Source organism: Cynocephalus volans, chromosome 3, assembly GCF_027409185.1.
Source record: "Cynocephalus volans isolate mCynVol1 chromosome 3, mCynVol1.pri, whole genome shotgun sequence".
NCBI classification, from domain to species: Eukaryota; Metazoa; Chordata; class Mammalia; order Dermoptera; family Cynocephalidae; genus Cynocephalus; species Cynocephalus volans.
Window position 1 is genome coordinate 168,437,835 of NC_084462.1, and position 19,593 is coordinate 168,457,427.

The following is a 19,593-nucleotide window of genomic DNA, read 5'->3' on the forward strand; positions in this document are numbered from 1 at the left end:
AAATTTTACTCCATTGTTCTTTGTTTTACCTTTAGAAGCAAAAAAAAAAAAAAATTTAGTTCCTCTATCCTCTCCTTATCTTCCCTTTCTGTTTTTGTCCCTTTAAAGTACACTTATTGATCAAAATTTTCAGATCTTAAACACCTCCCTGCATCTCTTTCTCTGCCCCCCACCCCCACTTCCCCTCCCACCTGTCTACAGAACATAGCTACTGGAGTCAGAGAACTATTAAGAACCTTTTGGCACGTTTCCTTGAGGAATAAACACAGATTTAGTGACTAATTTCTTTTAATCTCCTCTCTCATTTCCTTGTTACAAAGGATCAGAAATAAAACAACAAAAACATTAATGGTGACATCACTACAAGAGTTCACAGCCAGGGTAAAAACATCATTTTTCCCTTTAATCATTCCTTTGTGCCTAGTGAACCTGTAACTCATCCAACTTGTAGTTAAATACCCTGACATGCCACATACCAGAACCTCTGTGTAATATGGCAAAAAAAAAAAATGTGCAGCAGGAGGGCAAAGTTTCAGACTTTATTTCCTGGCTTCAACCTTAGTTTCACTTTTTCTAATCTCACTAGATTATTTACTAAAATCAAACAGCATGTAATTTCTCACCTGGTAATCTCCTGCTGCAGCTGTGAGACTGAAGGCACATAAAACACCACTCCAAAATAGATGGTTGGTTCCAACGCATATTTATCCAGCTGCTTCTTCAGAGGTTTTTCCAAATCTACCCACCGGCGCTGATTTTGCTTGTTGTAATACCAGAGGCTGAAGTAAGTGACCTGGAAAGATGGAAGGTCACTGAAGGAGGCAGTAATGACAATATGATTTCAATGACTTCAATTGCACTAATCCATGACCTAGGACCAAGTGACAGCAGTCTCCTACTGCCTCTCTTCTCAGAAAGGGACGATAGCAAAAACCGAAGGGGAAAAAAAAGGCAAAACTCTATCCCTATCTAAATATTCGTGTTCAGGCAATAGAGGCAAAAAGTCCATTGCACTTGCACGTTATTTCTTGAACTGTGCACAAAAAAAATGCCTTCGTGGCCTAGACATCAGAATGTCATGGGTACTGCACAATTTTAAATACAGGTTTTAACAACAAATATACTGAAAAATATTATGTTTAGTCTTTTGATTACCAAAATACTAAATTTATCATAATTAATATTTTAAAATAAGCATAACTAAGGTTCTACCCAGTACAATTCTGACTAAATAGTGTTAATCCAACTTTTCACTACTCTCAAATTTCATAATAAATTATTTCACGTAAATATTATAAATTCTAGTAATAGAGATGGAATTGCAACTCTTCTTTGCCCCCACAGTTCATCAAATACAAATTTAAAGCAACTGTAATGCTGTGGAGAATCCTCTCTCTCTCTCTCTCTCTCCCTCTCCCTCTCTCTCTCTCACACACACACACACACACACACACACACACACACACACACACGAGAAAAGTTATACTTAATAGAGTAAAACAGCGTGTGTATTACTCAGAGGTTAAAAAAAAAAAGCCCAGATACTAGTATTTAGATCTCACTTGCTGTGTAATAAAACTCTTAAGGTAAATCAATACTAACCCTGGGCCTGATCAACCCGAAAGGTTATTAATGCACTTAAGAAGTGAAATGACAGCCTCAGGACCCTGCTAATACTTACCTCAAAATCAATTTACAGATCAAGGCAATAGGAAAATTACTGCTTTGTAGTTCTAGACTCTAGAGCAACACTGTCTAACAGAACTTTATGTGATGATGGAAATGGTCTACATCTGCACTGTCCAATAAAGCATCACTAGCCACGTGTGGCCACTGAGCACTTGAAATGTGGCTACTGCCACTGAGGAACCAGACTTTTAATGTTATTCAATTTTAATTGACTTAAATAGCCTCAAGTCTCTAGGGGCTATTGTATTATACAGTATAGCTTTAGAGTAACAATGAAACTGAGAAATAATACTCAGACCCAACCATTTCTTTAACCTGTAATCTTCATTCAAATAAAGAATGAATTTTTAATTTGCAGGGGAAAGATTATATAAGCATATACAATATGCAATGTACAATATTCACTCTATCTTTCAGTTTTTTACTAGGAAAGATCTATGTGTTTAAAATGAGTCTATCAAATAAATTCAACAAGAGAAATGTGTCCATTTTCCCTTTATATCCACGAGCTCCTAGAATACTGCAGGAATTCAGTAAATTTTGTTGAATGAAAACAATGAATATTCTCTTGCTTCTTAGTTGCCATCCAAGTCATCACATATGAATGGAATGTTTTGAACATTTACTATGTATTAGGTTCTATTCCAAGAACTGTATGATATCATAGATTAAATCACCACCACTAACTAATGAAGTAGATATTTTTATCTGTGTTAATCTCCAAAGCCAGTGTTTCTCCAAATATTGGCCCTGGACCACCTCTACCAGAATTACCTAGAGAGCTTGCTGGGCCCTAAAGAGCTATTAAACTCCCAGGTACTTCTTGTGTCCATTAAAGTTTGAAAACCATTGCACGACACCACACTGCCCCTTCAAAGTTACGCAGGAAAAAGTTACAAAAATAATACCTAGATACAGAAAATGTGGTACATCTACACAATGGAATACTACTCAGCTATAAAAATGAATGAAATACTGCCATTTGCAACAACATGGATGGACCTTGAGAGAATTATATTAAGTGAAACAAGTCAGGCACAGAAAGAGAAATACCACATGTTCTCACTTATTGGTGGGAGCTAAAAATTAATATATAAATTCACACACACACACACACACACACACACACACACACACACACACACACACACAAAAACGGCGGGGGGAAGAAGATATAACAAACACAATTACTTGAAGTTGATACAACAAGCAAACAGAAAGGACATTGTTGGGGGGGAGTGGGGGAGGGAGAAGGGAGGGAGGTTTTGGTGATGGGGAGCAATAATCAGCCACAATGTATATCGACAAAATAAAATTTAAAAAAAAAAAAATAATAATAATAATAATAATAATACCTAGAGAGATTGCTGGGCCCTAAAGATCTATTACTCCAAGGTAATTCTTGGGTCCGTTAAAGTTTGAAAACGATTGCATGACACCACACTGCCCCTTCAAAGTTACACAGGAAAAAGTTACAAAAATAATACCTAGAGAGATTGCTGGGTCCTAAAGATCTATTACTCCAAGGTAATTCTTGGGTCCGTTAAAGTTTGAAAACCATTACACTATACCACACTGCCCCTCCAAAGTTATGCAGGAAGAAGTTATAGAAACAATCTATCCTTGAAAAACTGCATGGAAATCAAATTTTTGAAAATCTAAACACATTTTTTTTAAAAAAGATGACCAGTAAGGGGATCTTAACCCTTGATTTGGTGTTGTCAGCACCACGCTCTCCCAAGTGAGCTAACGGGCCATCCCTACAGAGGGATCCGAACCCGTGGCCTTGGTGTTATCAGCACCACACTCTCCCGAGTGAGCCACGGGCCAGCCCTAAACACACTTTAATAAAGCTAAAAGTCTAGATCCCATTATTATTTTCTGAAGTTATGATTATGTTTATAAAATGAATTACATGTTATCTGTAAGGATAAAATATGTATCATGTTTATGGAAAACAAGTACTGTTCCTTCTTTTAAACAACAACTTACAGAAAAGAAAAATCTGGTTCATAGAAAGAGCTTGATGCTTAAAGTTCAAAGTTCCAGGTTTGATTTCTAGCAGTCACTTATTAGCTGTGAATTGCCAAAGTCAATCAGTCTAGTTCAGTTTCCTCAAGTGTAAAATAAGGTAAGACCTCCCTCAAAACATCATCCTGAGGACTGGATGGGGGAAAATTATGTGAATGCATTTTGCTACTAGAAAAGCACTATATTTTAAACAGATTATTTAGTTTTACCCACTCTGCCAAACACCAAGAAAATCAATAACTGACCTCTCCCCGCCAAAAAACGTTTCTAATTACTTATATTTATTTGGAGTGATTACAACACAATATATTTCTGTTACTTGCATATTTGTTTTGTGTTCCACCTTAGAACATAAGTTTGTAACTGAACATACCATGGTTGGTCTATGATACATACCACTGCTATGTACTTAATTCCACATTCATTTTTTTACCGTAAACATAGAGGGCTTGACATTAGATCAAGGGTAGGTAACCTCTAAGATTTAAAACTGTTTTGGTCATAACAGTACATTGTCTTTTTTAACCAAAATTAAAAGGTCTTAAAAAATACCTTTGGTATATATTACTTTCCCCTTTAAATACCATTGGACTTCAATGCTCCAAATACAAAAATTTAAGTAGAATTATAAAACTATGGGTTTATTGTACAATTGTGGTTGTACCTTTTGTGAAAGGATTATGATATAATTACAAGAAAATACCTGCTGAAAAATCTGCCAGCATCTAAAAAAGAGCACATTCTAAAAGAAAAACTTTTATTTTAGAGATGCATCTATTACTCACACCACATATGCACAGAAAATCAAATAGAAATGGATAAATACATTTATGAAATGCTATCATAATTAGTTTCAAAAATTATATACTTTAGAAAGGAGTGGCAAAGACTTCACCTAATTATGCAAACAGCTGAAAAGAATGGTAGATTCATCAAATTATTTTTAGATTAGATATTTTAAATATAGAAGAGTCTAAGATTTTGAACATTTGAAAACTGGTCCATTTTTACTGTAGTAAAGTATTTGCTTTGGTACTTGCCCCTGTGTTCAAGTTTTATCTTAAGAAGTGGTTAAGGCTAGCCAAAATCAAGTTTCTTTTTTTTTTTTTTTCTTTTTCGTGACCGGCACTCAGCCAGTGAGCGCACCGGCCATTCCTATATAGGATCCGAACCCGCGGCGGGAGCGTCGCTGCGCTCCCAGCACCGCACTCTCCCTAGTGCGCCACGGGGTCGGCCCCAAAATCAAGTTTCTATGTTGTTAAATACTTCCAGAAAGGTATTATATTTCTAAAATTGCTGCTAAAAATGTTTATATACATGTGGGCAACTAAAATCTCATAACATTACAATCCTTGTATTCAATGCTTCCTTAGAATGTCTACAAATGCAGAAGTACATCAAGTAACAACATCTTACTCCATGAGATTTTAAGACTATTATACAGTTTGTTCCTAACATGAGTAGGTGGGGTTTGAGCAACAAAATATTGTTATTAAATTCTCATCAGGCAAAGAGTTTTCCGTATAAGTCAATCTTTTTGTTTGTCTTGAATAACAATATTGAGAATCTGTATAGTTAACTTACCAAAATAATTTAAAACCCATTCAAAAAAAAAGGGGGGGGGAGAAAATCAAAGAAGAGAAGAGAACAATCCCAACTCATTCTGCAGGGAGGCATTACCCTGACACCAAAGCCAGACATAAGATATCACTGGAATAGAAAACTACAGACCAACATCCCTTATAAATACAGATGCAAAATATTCTCAATGAATATTAGCAAACTGAATCCAACAGCAACTTAAAAGGATTATACACCATGACCAAGTAGGATTCATTCTAGGAATGCAAGGGTGGTTCAACATACCAAAAAAAAAAAAAAAAAAGGGAGAAAATATTTGCAAATGATGTATCTGCTAAGGGTGTAGTATCCAGAATATATAAAAAAAAACTCTTACACAACAACAAAAAAGACAAACAACTCAATTTAAAAATGGGCAGAGGATTAAATACACATTTCTCAAAAGATACATGAATGGCCAGCAAGCACATGAAAAGATGTTCAACATCATTCATTAGGGAAATGCAGCTCAGAACCATAATGACATACCACTTCACACCCACCAGGATGGCTATAATTTAAAAAATATAAAATAAGTGTTGGTGAAAATGTGGAGAAATTGGAACTTTTACACATTGCTTATAGGAACAGAAAATGGCTTGGCTGCTACGGAAAAGTTTGGTGGGTCTTTAAAAAGTTAAAACATAGAAACGCCATATGACCCAGGAATTTCACTCCTTATATTCCCAAACGAATTTAAAACAGGTACTCAAATAAATACACGTACATACAAGTTCATAGCAGAACTATTGGCAAAGCCAAAAATCGACAACCTAAATGTCCATCAATAGGTGAATGGATAAACTGTGAGTATACATGCAATAGAATATTCAACAGAATGAAGTACTGATACATGCTACACCACAAATGAACCTCAAAAACATTGTGCTAAGCAAAAGAAGCCAGACACAAAAGGTCACTATTGTGTGATTCGTTTATATGAAATATCCAGAATAATTAAATCCATAAAGACAGCAAACTTGTGGTTGCCAGAGTCTAGGAACAGGGAGGAACGGCAAGTGACTGCTTAATGGGTACAGGATTTTCTTTGGGGATGATGAAAATGTTTTGGAACTAGACAGAAATGGTATTGTGCATGTACTAAATGCCACTGTATTGTTAATTTTAAAAAGGTTCATTTCATGTTATGTGAATTTCACCTCAAAAAAATTTTAAAGATCAGAAATATTTATAATCAAAATCAAGTATACCCCATACTGGCCAGCCACCAATCAAATCAAATCAAATCAAGTATAGAATTTTTAAACTATTTACAAATGTTTAAAAAAATCAAATTCAGGGCTGCCCAGTTAGCTCAGTTGGTTAGAGCACAGTGCTGATAACACCAAGGTTTAGATCCTTGTACCAGCCAGCCTCCAAAAAATAAATAAATAATGAGCCAGAAATGGATGAGCCTAGTCATGAGTTAATTACATTTTCTATTTTCTAATAAGTCAATATTTGAATTTTATATAATGTAATTAAGTCAAGATTTTGTAGAGTTTGACAATTATCCTGCAACCTCAACTATCTGAATGTAACTGAAGAATAGAGAACAGGGAAAAATGTGTTTGAGCAGTAGAAACACATGTCAAAGCCAAAATTATAAAGTAAATGCCTTTGATAAAGAAGAAATTTCTCCTATCTCATTTATAGAAACTTTTTTCTTCTTCTATGCATACTTTGAATGAGTTTAGTGATTTGGTTATATAATCAAAAGCAGATTAAAAGGTGACAAATTAAAGGAAAAGGGCTTGTTAAATAACAGCAAGTTGACAGCAGAAGGAAGTGATGGGTAATATTCTTTCAGCAAGGGTGAACACACATACAAACAAAAACCCTTTAAAAGAAGTTATGAAGAATTACAAATGCACAGGAGTCTGGAGTTATTTACTGAAGGAACAAATGACTCTAAATGTTAATTAGTTATGTATTGAACAACAATCTTAGTTGGTAATAATCAGAGTCAGTGGCCTTTGTCTACGAAGAACAGAGAAATTTATAAATATTTACAAAGATTAGCACTCAAATAGTTGTTTAGACAAAGGAGTGAACTTTGTTTATTAGGCACAGTCAGTTATGAAGAGCACTTCACTTCCCAAACATAGTTAAGAAAATAACATTTTAAATAAAGCTTAACAGCACTCTAGCCAACTTCATTGTGGTTTTGTTACTTCACTTGTAAATTCGAGCATATTTTCCAAAGCCAAATATGAAAGACATTTCCACTGTTGCTGTTTTGTTACCAGCTGTTATGTATGTTGTTTTGAAGGGTTTGGTAGCTTAGGAGCTAATTATTTCCTCCAGGATGCTACGCCTGCAATTCCAATAGCTGCCACTAGTAGCATGGTGTAGTGCAAAGAGCACTAGACCGTCAAAAGGCTTAGCCTGGGTCCAGGCTCCACCACTCACCAGCTCTAAAGCAAATCATGTCCTCAGTTTCTTCATATAGAAAATAACATGTACCCTGCCTTCCTCAAAAAGTTGTGAAGTACTTTGTAACTTATAACTGTGCTGATAAAACTGAAAAGCACTCATATTTGTTATGAATACATAAATTTAGAAGATAGGATCGCTTCAGGTATGACTGAGAAAACAGAACAAAAGTTGAGTCAAGCATGCTTTTTCCTTGAAAATAAAACTATCCAAATAATAATCAAAATAATTTCTTCCTTTATTCAAAGTTAGGATATACCAGGACCTTTTGTTTTTTAAAAGAAATACAAAAACCCTAGTACAGACAGTCCCTTTGCGTGCCTTAAATTTCAACTATCACCAGCCATTGGTCTAGGATATTTTCCCAGAATCACATATCCTCTCTTCCTCCAGTCCAAATCTTCTGGGTTATACCTGTCCCAGTACTGTTTATGGGCTTGGTTTAATTGTAATAAAAGTTTTCCAATAGCTCAGCCTTTAATTCCTGGTTTTGAGTTCCTACCGTCCCTCACTCCTTGCCACCTAACTTACCAGTACCTTTCCTGAAGAGAAACTTTCACTCCACGTGGCTTCTCTTTCTCCCCCAGCTCTGTCTACTCTCACTAGTGACCAAAGCAAGCTGCGCTGACCTGTGGGAAACTCATTCCAACAGAAGTCCCTAAATCACTGAATCTTTTAGCATCCCTGATGGAGTTTGGATGTGCTGTCCCCTCCAAAACTCATGTGGAAATTTGATCTCCAATGTGGCAGTGTTGAAACTGATTGAGTCATGGGGGCAGATCCCTCATGAATGGATTAATGCTCTCCGTGTGGGGGGAGGGGTGAGTGAGTGAGTTCTCGCTCTATTAGTTCCTGCAAGAGCTGGTTGTTTAAAGGACCCTGGCACCTCCTCTCTCTCTCTCTTGCTTCCTCTCACCATGTGATCTGCTTGTACCAGCCAGCTGCTGCTGTTTTTCTGCCATGAGTAGAAGCAGCCTGAGGCCCGTGCCAGATGCAGCTGTCCCAGAATCAAAAGCCAAATAAACCTCTTTCCTTTATAAATTACCCAGTCTCAGGTATTTCTGTCATAGCAACACAAAATGGACTAAACCAATCTCTGAGATCAATTCTCAATTATCACTGAAGAAATTTTTGTGAAACTTGTCATTGTCAGGTATTTTTACATTCTCCCTTTCTTTCCTATTTTGTTCGGAATAAACATATCAGAATAGTTTCATGAAGCTTTTCAATGATTTCTTCATAACTGTTTAAAACTTTTCATAGCTACTCCCCTAAAATTGTACAAATAACTGTGACTGCTATGTAAACTACAGTAAAAACAAAAGTTAAACAGAACTTGGCTTCTTTTTAGACACAGTATGGTTGACATACTTTAAATGAACTGACGTTTACTCTGAGAATGAAGTGATTTGATAATAAAGCTTTTTGTTCAGACAAAGACAGTTTATAAATTTGAGCTTGGAAAAAAAGGTGTAGTGCCCAAATCACAGTCCTCTAAGGAAACACCAGCTATTGTCAGCAGGTCCAAATCCTTTCAGAATGAAAACCCTTTCCTAGTCTCCAAGTCATTTCTCATCTAATTATTTTAAGAGCCTTTTTGTTTGTACTATTTTTAAAGCACGGCAGAGGGACACACAAACTAGTCAGAAGGTTTTTTAAGCCACTGATGCATTGAGTTTGATAAAACTCAATCATATAAAATTGTAAATATAATTTTATCCTGATGCCTTTCTTAGACTAGGCAGAAGACTTTTCTTCAGGAAAGAGATGAGAGGAGATAGGACTAGATAAAGTCTATCCCAGGTAGAGATCATCTAACAAGGGTAGTTAACAAGTATTAACCTAATTCAAGCCCAGAGCTTACCTCTATACTGAGTCTGCCATAAATAATGAAGTATCATACTTCTTTCTTTTAACAGATAATAGTGGTCACATTGCCTCAAAGCAATGTTCCTTTTCTGTTTAATTTTAATCCATTTTCTTCCGTCCTTCATCAAATAATATTTTATCGATTTACAGCCAAGGCGATAATATACAATATTACTACATATAAATAAGGACTCAAGAAAATAACAATCAAAAGTACATCTTGATCTTCTAATTATACTGCAATTTTATTAAACTGAAACCCAACTAACTTAATTCCAGTGGCCAGATTTTTGTTATTGTTATAGCATTTAATTTGCAGGAAGAGAGTGGGATAATGAGCTAATTTCAGGGATTTATTGAAATAAGGTCCAAGGCATGAACTGCAATTACTACCTACATAGATAAACTGCTCACATTTTTTTCTATTTATTATCCTGGACAATCAGACACTATGAAAAACATGATGACCCTGCAACACAATAAGATCATTCTTTAAAAAATGTTATACTGTAGTTTATTTTTAAATGGACTAATGTCTTAGATTCACCTATTTGTTTAATGAATATTGACCAAACACCTACTGTATGTCAATCACTATTCTTGGGTGCTAGGGATACAGCACTGAACAAGGGAACAAAAGTCCTGCCCTCACCTAGCTCACATTCCACTGGGGGGAGAAAGACTAGCAAAACATATGGTATGCTAGATACTGATGTGTGATAGAGAAAGATATTCCATTTTAAGATTAAAACAATGTAGTATGTTAAAAACAAAACAAAACAATGTAGTATGTTTTTAAAGAGCAAACTTGGATTAAAAGAGAAATTTTAGTATATACAACATTTTACTACCCAAGAATGAAAGAGAGGACTGAGATGCTACTGCACAAAGTTTCAATACAGGCAAAGGCTAATGTGCTCTATATAAAAGGTCGCTTTATTTAGGACCCACATAACTAAGAGTAAAACAGAGCCTCTAGTTTTTCAATTATTTTAGTTAACCAGTTTGTCATATTACAAGACCATTTCTTATATCCCATTCCAACAAATGAATTAGACAGATATTCTCTTTATTCAAATATCCTAACTACGGGCCTTTTGGGGTTTGCCTATTAGCTTAATTCACAAATGCCTATGTTTTAGGACAATGGATAAATAATAACTGTTCTTTTATTGTTAAGAAAACAGTGAAAAGACAGATAAACTCAGTCTAATTCAGTCCATATTCCAGTGCTTATATTTCGATTAATTCATACGAAAAAAATTTCTTAATATTCTCTTGAACCTGTCTTAGTTATTCCTTCTATCTTGTCTCATCATAGACAGTAGTAGTGTGAACAGTATTTTTACAAGTTGTAACTACACAGTGCAAAAATGAAGAGAACTGAAATGTGTATAATTAGGAATAGCTGCTTCTTTTTCTGATATTCACTTTTGTCAAGTTAAAATTATGGTTGTTTTGTGTTACAAAGAAACAGTTGTGATTTGGGGGAAGAAGAGCCTTAGGAAGACAAAGGGAATAAAAAGAGGATTTTAGAAATCTAAATGAATGTGGGCTTTAATATATTTTTTAAGAATCTGGTCAAGGTTAATTTCAATTGCCTGAAAGGATATAATCCAACATATTTTCCATTGCCTTTAAAAGAAATACAGCAGCTGATTATAAAATCAAGGAAATTACTTCCATTGCTAAAATCCTAAACAGCACATGAAGAAACTCCTAGATTTGTTATTAAATATTATACTTGTTTTCTTCACTAATCAAAGTTTATAAATCATAATTTCATCATACATGGAACAACTCTTTTTCTCCACAAGATGGTTCTCTAGTTATAACAAATACTTCTTCCATATACACACACACTCCAGGAAAATAGTAAAACTGTTTCTTTTTTTTAATACAGAAAAGCTATTTTTCCTTTTTATTAATAATACAAAAGTTCTATTTAACAAGAGCCACACTTAAAGTTTTAATAGCTTTCCTTTTAAACTACATTTCTCATTGAACACCAAGGAACATAGGGTACCTAAGGAAAGAGGCATAACTCAGAAATATACATTCATCATTTTTGAATTGTTTAAGTACCATATTACCAGGGGGCTGGCCAGTTAGCTCAGTTGGTTAGAGCATGGTGCTGATAACACCAAGGTCCAGGGTTTGGTTCTTATACTCGCCAGCCGCCAAAAATACATACATACATACATACATACATACATACATACATACATACATACATACATACATACATAAGACAAGACACCTTCATTATATTTAAAAGTAGAAGAGTATTCCATATTCCTCATTAGTAGAAAGGTGAGTAACCCCCCCCACACCCTCCGTCATGCAAGAAAAAATAAACAAATAAACAAACAAAGAAGAAGAGGATGACCTGGCCATAAATATGTATGTGCTATCAGGACAACAGAAATTATACTACATTCATTATCCAATATCCAGTTAATCTACATTCAAAGAACATAATGATAAAAGTCTCAATGAAAAAATAGACAAATAAAGGTTAAATGATAGAATTCTGACCTGTAAACGAGGAATTCAAAATAGAATAAAAAGTTATAGTGGCTCTGTCCCCATGGTCATAAATCACAGATGGCAGAATGGAAACACTTTGGTGGTGCCAACTGCTGAACAGGTGTAAGTGCACCTGTATGCACTGCAGCTAAATAGCAGTGACCCAGCTCATCAGGAAAGGCAGCACGCACCTCAGGGGACTCACTGGTTCTACCATTTTTCTTGCTTTGATATAGATTCTGACTCTACAAACCCCCAAATTAATCTAATAGTACTGTAACCAGATACTGCTTTGGAAAATATCTCTCAGCAGGGAACTCTCCTGGGGAGTATTTCATCAGCCTGATACTTCCAACTCTGCCAGGAAACAAGCTCACAAAAGGCTTCCTTTCCAACAGCTCTGCCCTAAACACCTCAGGGATTCCCCAAAAGCGCCTTGCTGGCCTAATGATGACTTGTGGTCCTTGTCATGCTTACCTCTCTTTGCCTGATGTGGCTTCAAAAACGTTTTAAGGGGCCGAGCCCGTGGCGCACTTGGTAGAGTGCTGCGCTGGGAGCGCGGCGACTCTCCCACCGCAGGTTCGGATCCCATACAGGAATGGCCAGTGCACTCACTGGCTGAGTGCTGGTCATGAAAAAGACAAAAAAAAAAATAAAAAAAAAATTAAAAAAAATAAAAAAAACGTTTTAAGAAAAATAATAAATTATAAAAATAATAAAATTAAAATAAATGATAACACAGATATCTTGAGTACTTATAACAATCTCCATCAGATTTGGGAGGCCACACTGTGCCAGGCTGTCATTAAGGGCATGAGCTCCACTGCAGGCCACCTATCACTTGCCCAAGATACGCACTGGGAAGAAAAATGCTGATCAAGGAGCCAGAAGAACTACTCTAGTTGTGGTTTCTTCCATGTAACCATGAGAAGTTACTTAACACCTCTGTGTCTCAATTTACCCATCTGTAAAATAAAGATGAGTATAATAACAGTGTCTCACTCATAGGATTGTTGGGAGGATAAAAATAGGCAAACATGTATCTACCACTCACAATCTCCCTTCTTTCCTCCCTGAAAGGGGCTTTTTACTTAATAGTAAGTTGTCCCGTTAAGAAAATGAATATCTCAAATGGCCTTTCCAGAGACCTTAAGATGAAGGCCACTGAAAAAAGATTATTTGTGGTAGAAGGGGTAGGGGTGGGGAAAGCGGGGGAGACTATATTCAGAGGCAAATTATTTGAGTTGTTCACAAACACGCATCCTCCCAGCATCTTGACTCTGGAGAAAGACAGACCAGGGAAGAAAGATCCTGCTACAGGGAGAGAAGGGGAAAGACTGACTCATCCAGGACAACTCCAGGCCCACAACCTGGGCCCATGGATGGAGTGAAGTGTCAATGAACCCCCTGAAATTGTATGCAAAATTCTGTTTTTCACCACATTCTCAAAGGGATCCATGACCCCCATAAATTTAAAAGCCAAAGTTCAAGTATAAGTCTGACAGATAAGAACTCAAATTCTGATTCTGTTGATTACTACCTGTGTGTGTGATCCTAAGCAAATCACCCAAACTTTTCAAAATTTCAGATAAAGCCTAACTCAATGTGAACATTAAATGAGATAAGGCAAGTTAAGATTCCAGTACAATAATGCTCATTCACCCAAATGGAGGGTGGCAGAAAGCTGGAGTTATTATAAGGAATGAAATCTGAAACCATACATCAAGGACCATGACAGAACTTAGAACCCCCAAAACACTGTCAGTTCCCCCATGTCCACCGTTTTGTAACTCAACACGTACGAGCAAATTCATGCTTAATTCCATATGAACATGAGATTACACTAGAGTAAAGAATATCTCCTGTGTCTCAAGTGAAAAATCCAGTACTGGAAGAAAAACACCTCAGACTATTAGCCTTGAAATTTATTAGACATTAAGCCTAGGTTGAATAATACTCCATTACTTTAAATAAACAGTTTTCCAAATTTTGTAATAACTTGTTGGATTATGTATCACATATTTTAAAATGCATATCTCCATGTGTGTATGTGTAATTCCCACACTGTACCTATTTATATGATTAATTCTTAATTATTGAGACCAAATGAGAAAAGTAACAGAAAATCTAAATATCAAGAAAAATCATTGATAAGATGGCTGGTTAGCTCAGTTGGTTAGAGTGTGGTATTGAGAACACCAAGGTCCAGTGTTTGATCCCTGTACTGGTCAGCCACCAAAAAAAAAGAAAGAAAAATTCTTGATCATTTATGATTGGTTTTAGACTTTGGAAAGTTTTCTTTACCTTAGGTAAGAGGCCAATCTAACACTATATTTGCTAAAGATGGTCTAATAGCTCTAACTGAAAATATTTACTGATCCTTATCTACACCTCAATCTTATCTGTACCTGAATGAATAACTAATCAGCCCAAAAGGTAGAAAAGTTTGCAGGTATTATACCTTACACATATTTCAGCTATTTTTAGAATCCAAATGAAAACAGCTAATACAGAAGGAAATGCACATAAAATTCTTGAGGTCTACTCAGATAACAGTCAAGATAAGGTCAGTGGATATTTGGAATACCTAAGACGCTAATTTAAAATAAAGCAATTGGGGAGCCAAGAACAGTTTCTAAAGTTGTGCTCGAGAGTAATGGTTTGCATTATATGCTTCATTCCTAACTATTCCAACAAACCCCTTAGCTAAAAAATGTTCCCATCAGCCAGAAGGCACTGTAAGAATCTGTTCAGAGTTGAGTGAAGAAGCTGACATCCCCTGACACAGCAATCAGGGAGTTACTAGAACTAGATCACTTTCTAAGTGCTTCAGAAGTAGCCCCAAAGTGAAAAAAAATGAAAGTCTAAAGAAAAAAGTGCTTTTATACCTGTGTACAGAGCTTTGTAAATGTTCAACTCTCTCCAGGAAATAAAACCATAGGATAAATAAAGGCTGACAAAACTGCAGTCCATGCTTATCAATCTAAATTCAAAACAAGAATCTTAATTTTTAAACCAAGTGACATTTATTCAGCACCTAGGTACCATAAGGTGCAAGGCACTATTGTAGACATACATATTGTAGAACAAAAGTCCTATTCTGATAGAGCTTATACTTTGAAGAACAAAAACTTGACATGTGTGTAAGGTATTGCAAACACAAATTAAAAAACATTTCATGAAGATCTATGACAAAGCACAACAGGGTAACCAAATATCCAAAGGCTATAGTTAAGAAATGAGAGGCCACAGTAACTTCTAAATTTTGCTAAGCTTTCCACCCTCTTCAACAAAATGCTTTGGAGGTGATTTTAGTGGTGGTTCAGTGTTTTACTCAACTTCCAAATTGTAGCTATATATGTAAACCATATATGGAAAAAAACAATTAGGATTCTCCCCAACACACACACACACACAACCCTCAGAAATAGCTGAAAGAAAATTGCCCTCAAAGATTTAAGTTATAAAGCTAACATATAATGTATCACAGCAAAGACATGAAAAAATTACCTTGAAAAGACATCCAGGGTTTCCAAACTTCCCTATATCCTAACCGAGGATTAAAAAACTTTTTAAAACTCCAAACAAATGTAAATTTAAGCTGAATAAAAACTTTAAGTTCAAGGAAAGCAGACTATACAAGAAATAACAATTTGAAGTGAATCTAATTAAAATCCACGATGACATGATTAAAAATGTGATTATAATATCTAATACTGAAGAAGGGTTCCTGAAAAAGACTTACTCTAAAGAAAAACATAAAAATCTTAACCCAAAATTTCATAAAACCATTTAAAAAAAATCTTAGGGAGTGGGTTGAGGCAAGAGGGAGGAAAACTGGCTAACAGAGAACTAAAACCCAACTGAAGCTCTCTTTTATGAGGGCAATGGGTAGTGGTATTGTACAAATTAATTTTTTTCAGCTGACATGGAAACAGAGAATCAAATATGACTGCTAAAATACGATGGCATACTAACATTTTTTAACAGTTTAGTAATGTGCAAGCGGTGTTAATCCAGTGCCACTCTCAAGAACATTTTATAAACAAGCATGTATTCTCTCAGTAAATGGAAGAAAGAATGATATTTACAAAAGTAAGAAAAGAGTTCTTCTGAAGAGAGTTTGGTCAGTCACCACAACGTGGATATGGGAGCCACAAATAATAATAATAATAATAATAATAATAATAATATCAACAACAACAATGGTAACGAAGACTAATACTTACTAAGAGTTTTCTAAATACCAGGTCCTCTGCTAAATGTTTTACATTTAACATTGAATCCTCACAAACACCACCAAGTGTACCATTATTATCCCCGATTTATAGAGGAAAAACTGGTAGACTTGAAAAACTAAGTGATTTAATAATTACTTAATAAGTGGGATCAAAACCTGGGTGTTGGGCTGAGCCCGTGGCGCACTCGGTAGCGTGCTGCGCTAGCAGCGCGGCGACGCTCCCGCCGCCGCGGGTTCAGATCCTATATAAGGATGAGCGGTGCACTCCCTGGCTGAGCGCCGGTCACGAAAAAAAAAAAAAAAAAAAAAAAAAAAACCTGGGTGTTCTTGACTCTACTGAAGACAGTCTTAACCACCTGTCTGGCCCTAGAAGTAGCACTAGTCCCCTTATGAAAATACATAACTTTTTCAAGGCAACACCTCTTCTCTGATTCCATGCTCACCAAGCAACGTCTAGTTTGCTCTGGCTCCCATGTGGCCTGTCTACAGGGAGATCAGGGCCTGGCCAGAGGGCACACATACTTAGGGCCCTTTGCAATTCCATGTCACATTATAAATTACTGAACTTGTGTCTTGATTTTACACATCATTCTTGATGAACTAAGGCAACACAGGTCTTCCTCTCCATGACGTTAGATTTTTAAGCCTGACCAAGGGACTCCAGACTGTGCTGATTCCATCAAAGAGATACTGCCCCACGGGGGTGGTCCTGTCCAGATGAGACCCTCTGTCTCACCACCTCTTTCAAACCTCTATAACATATACTTTCAAAGTTAGAGAGAAAGTTTTCTAATTCTCCTTAAATTCCATAAAGACTTTTACAACCTCACTTGAAAAAATGTTGTGAAACTCAGAATGAATAATAGAGAATTTCAACATCTTTGAGACTGCTATAATGAACAGCACTATTTTCCTAAGGAAATAATTTGCTTTCCCATTCTTAAAAGTCACTTCCTATAGTTCAAATTCAGTGTGTTTGGAAAAAAGTTAACAGTCTAAGTTAACTAAATCGGATATACGTATATTAACCCTTTTGTTTTTAATTTCTTAAGTAATAAATATCTCAGATATTTGTAAAAATATGAAAGCTAAAAACAAACAAACCAAATACCATATACCCACATATCCAGCTTAAGAAATAAAATACTACAGATAAAGTTGAAGCCCCTGTGTATAGCATTACAATGGTATTATTGTGTAGCCCTTATAATTGTCATGGAAATGAAACAGTATTTAATTAAACAAAAAGAGTAAAGACTTTCTACTCCCAATTTATATTTGGGCAAGAGCAAAGCCTATAAGCCAAATCTACACGCTATGATAATTTTAGGTTTTCTTGGTAGAATAGTGCAATATACCAACATATCCATATTTCTTGATATAAATCACAGATGTGCTGTATGTACACAAACTAGGAACAGGTGTTACTCTGCTCAGATTATTTCTGAACAGTCATTTGGTAAGATTAGGCCTGACGCTTGAGCCATCTGTTTACATGCTACAGAATAGAGCTTCTGGAGCTTTCAAAGGAAAAGTCTGCTTTACAAACTTTCTAACCATGACTGCTGTTAAATGCTGGAAATAGTGAGACAGTCTCTTCAAGGCAAGACATTTTCTAGAGAACACACCTGTTCCCTCTCAAAGCACTCTGCTCTTCTGTTAAAAAGCAGACTCATAATAGACCCACACCTGTATGAAACTGCTTTTTCTCTGAGACTGATCACTTTTAACAAGGGATGGCAACTTCTCTGAACTTCTTGACTAACAGAGAAGGAAAGCAATGCCACTAGGTCAGTTCAACCTATATTTACTGAACACATTCCATGCCTGGTATTCTGAGTACATAAATAAATAAACCACAGTTCCTCAAGAAGCTGATTCTCTAGAAGTTGTAAACAGACTGGTGCATAAGGAAGAAATTTACAGGAAAAAGAAACCGAAATAGGAAAAAAGGAGAGATGGGTGAAGGACGCAAAAAAGATAGAATAAATGCAAGTAAGCAGGATCAGTCCCTGAGGCCCACTCTCCTGGTTTACTTTCTCCTTCCTGGTGTGCTCCATCTCAGTATCCTTCCATGGCTCTCCCCTCAACTATTCAACACTGAGGGGTCTGCTACATCTTTTCTCCCCTGAATAGCCTCCTACCCTTCTCCTGGCTTTAACTCACCTACTAAATCTCTTCCTTCAGCCCGGATCCCTTGCCTGAGCTCCAGACCAGCATATCCACCTATCCGGTCCACATCTCCAACTGGCACCTCAAACTCAGTACTTCCTTCCAAAACTGAACTCTCCATGCTTCTCCTCACTCCCGATAAATCTACTCTTCCTTTTATGTTTCCTCTCTCAGTTTAGCCCCCACCATCTACCAAAAAACTGAGTATTAACCTGGACCCCTTGCTAGTCCTTCTCCAATAGTTGGTAGGTAGGCCCTGAATATATCCAGATTCCACCCACTTCTCTCCATCCCCATCCAAATCCTTGTGGCAACCATCTGCACCTGAACTATTCCTCTCCAATTGTACACGAGGGCTCACACTTCGCAAAATCATACCACATCCCTGTTTAAAAACCCTTCAATTGGTTAGAGCATGATCCTGATAACAGCAAGGTCCAGGGTATGATCTCTGTATAGGCCAGCCACCAAAACAAAACCAAAAAAAATTAAAAAATAAAAAATCCCTTCACTAACTTCCCTACTACCCTGAGGATGAGTCCAAATCCTTTAACAAAAACCCCACATTAGGTGGCCCCTAATGTCAGCCTTTCCTCCCCACACTCCAGGCTTCAAGTAGATCAGTTACCTCCATATCTTGAGCCTTGTGCAGTTCCCTTTGTCAGAACAGCCTTTTCCAGCCCCTGATAGAACCCCTTTCCCCATCCTGCAGGTTGCAGCTGAAACATCACTTGCAAAGGGAGGCTTTCCCTTTGCTGCCTCTCCTATGGCCTATAGCACCCTCTACTTCCCCTAGCATATCATGCATCATACCTGTTTTCTTTTTGGTATCAACACTAGGGTGAGCTCTTAGTATGTATGTACTTGACACAGGTCTTCAATACTGAACGATCAAATGATTGGATGGTCACCAGGGCATCTACAATATCACTGTGGGACTTCCAGTTAGAAAAATAACATGGGCATTTAAGCAGAATAACCAGTTTCTCCATCTTTCTCTTGCCCCA

General features: G+C 36.5%; 1 protein-coding gene across 1 annotated transcript in view; it reads right to left on the reverse strand.

The window, feature by feature from the left end:
* Nucleotides 1-19,593, reverse strand: part of PTPN21 (protein tyrosine phosphatase non-receptor type 21) — a 71,247-nt gene that overhangs the window by 46,184 nt on the left and 5,470 nt on the right. Inside the window, exon 3 of the mRNA XM_063089630.1 lies at nt 624-793. Coding sequence (XP_062945700.1) covers nt 624-793 — 170 coding nt within the window. The remainder of the gene's footprint in view (nt 1-623; nt 794-19,593) is intronic.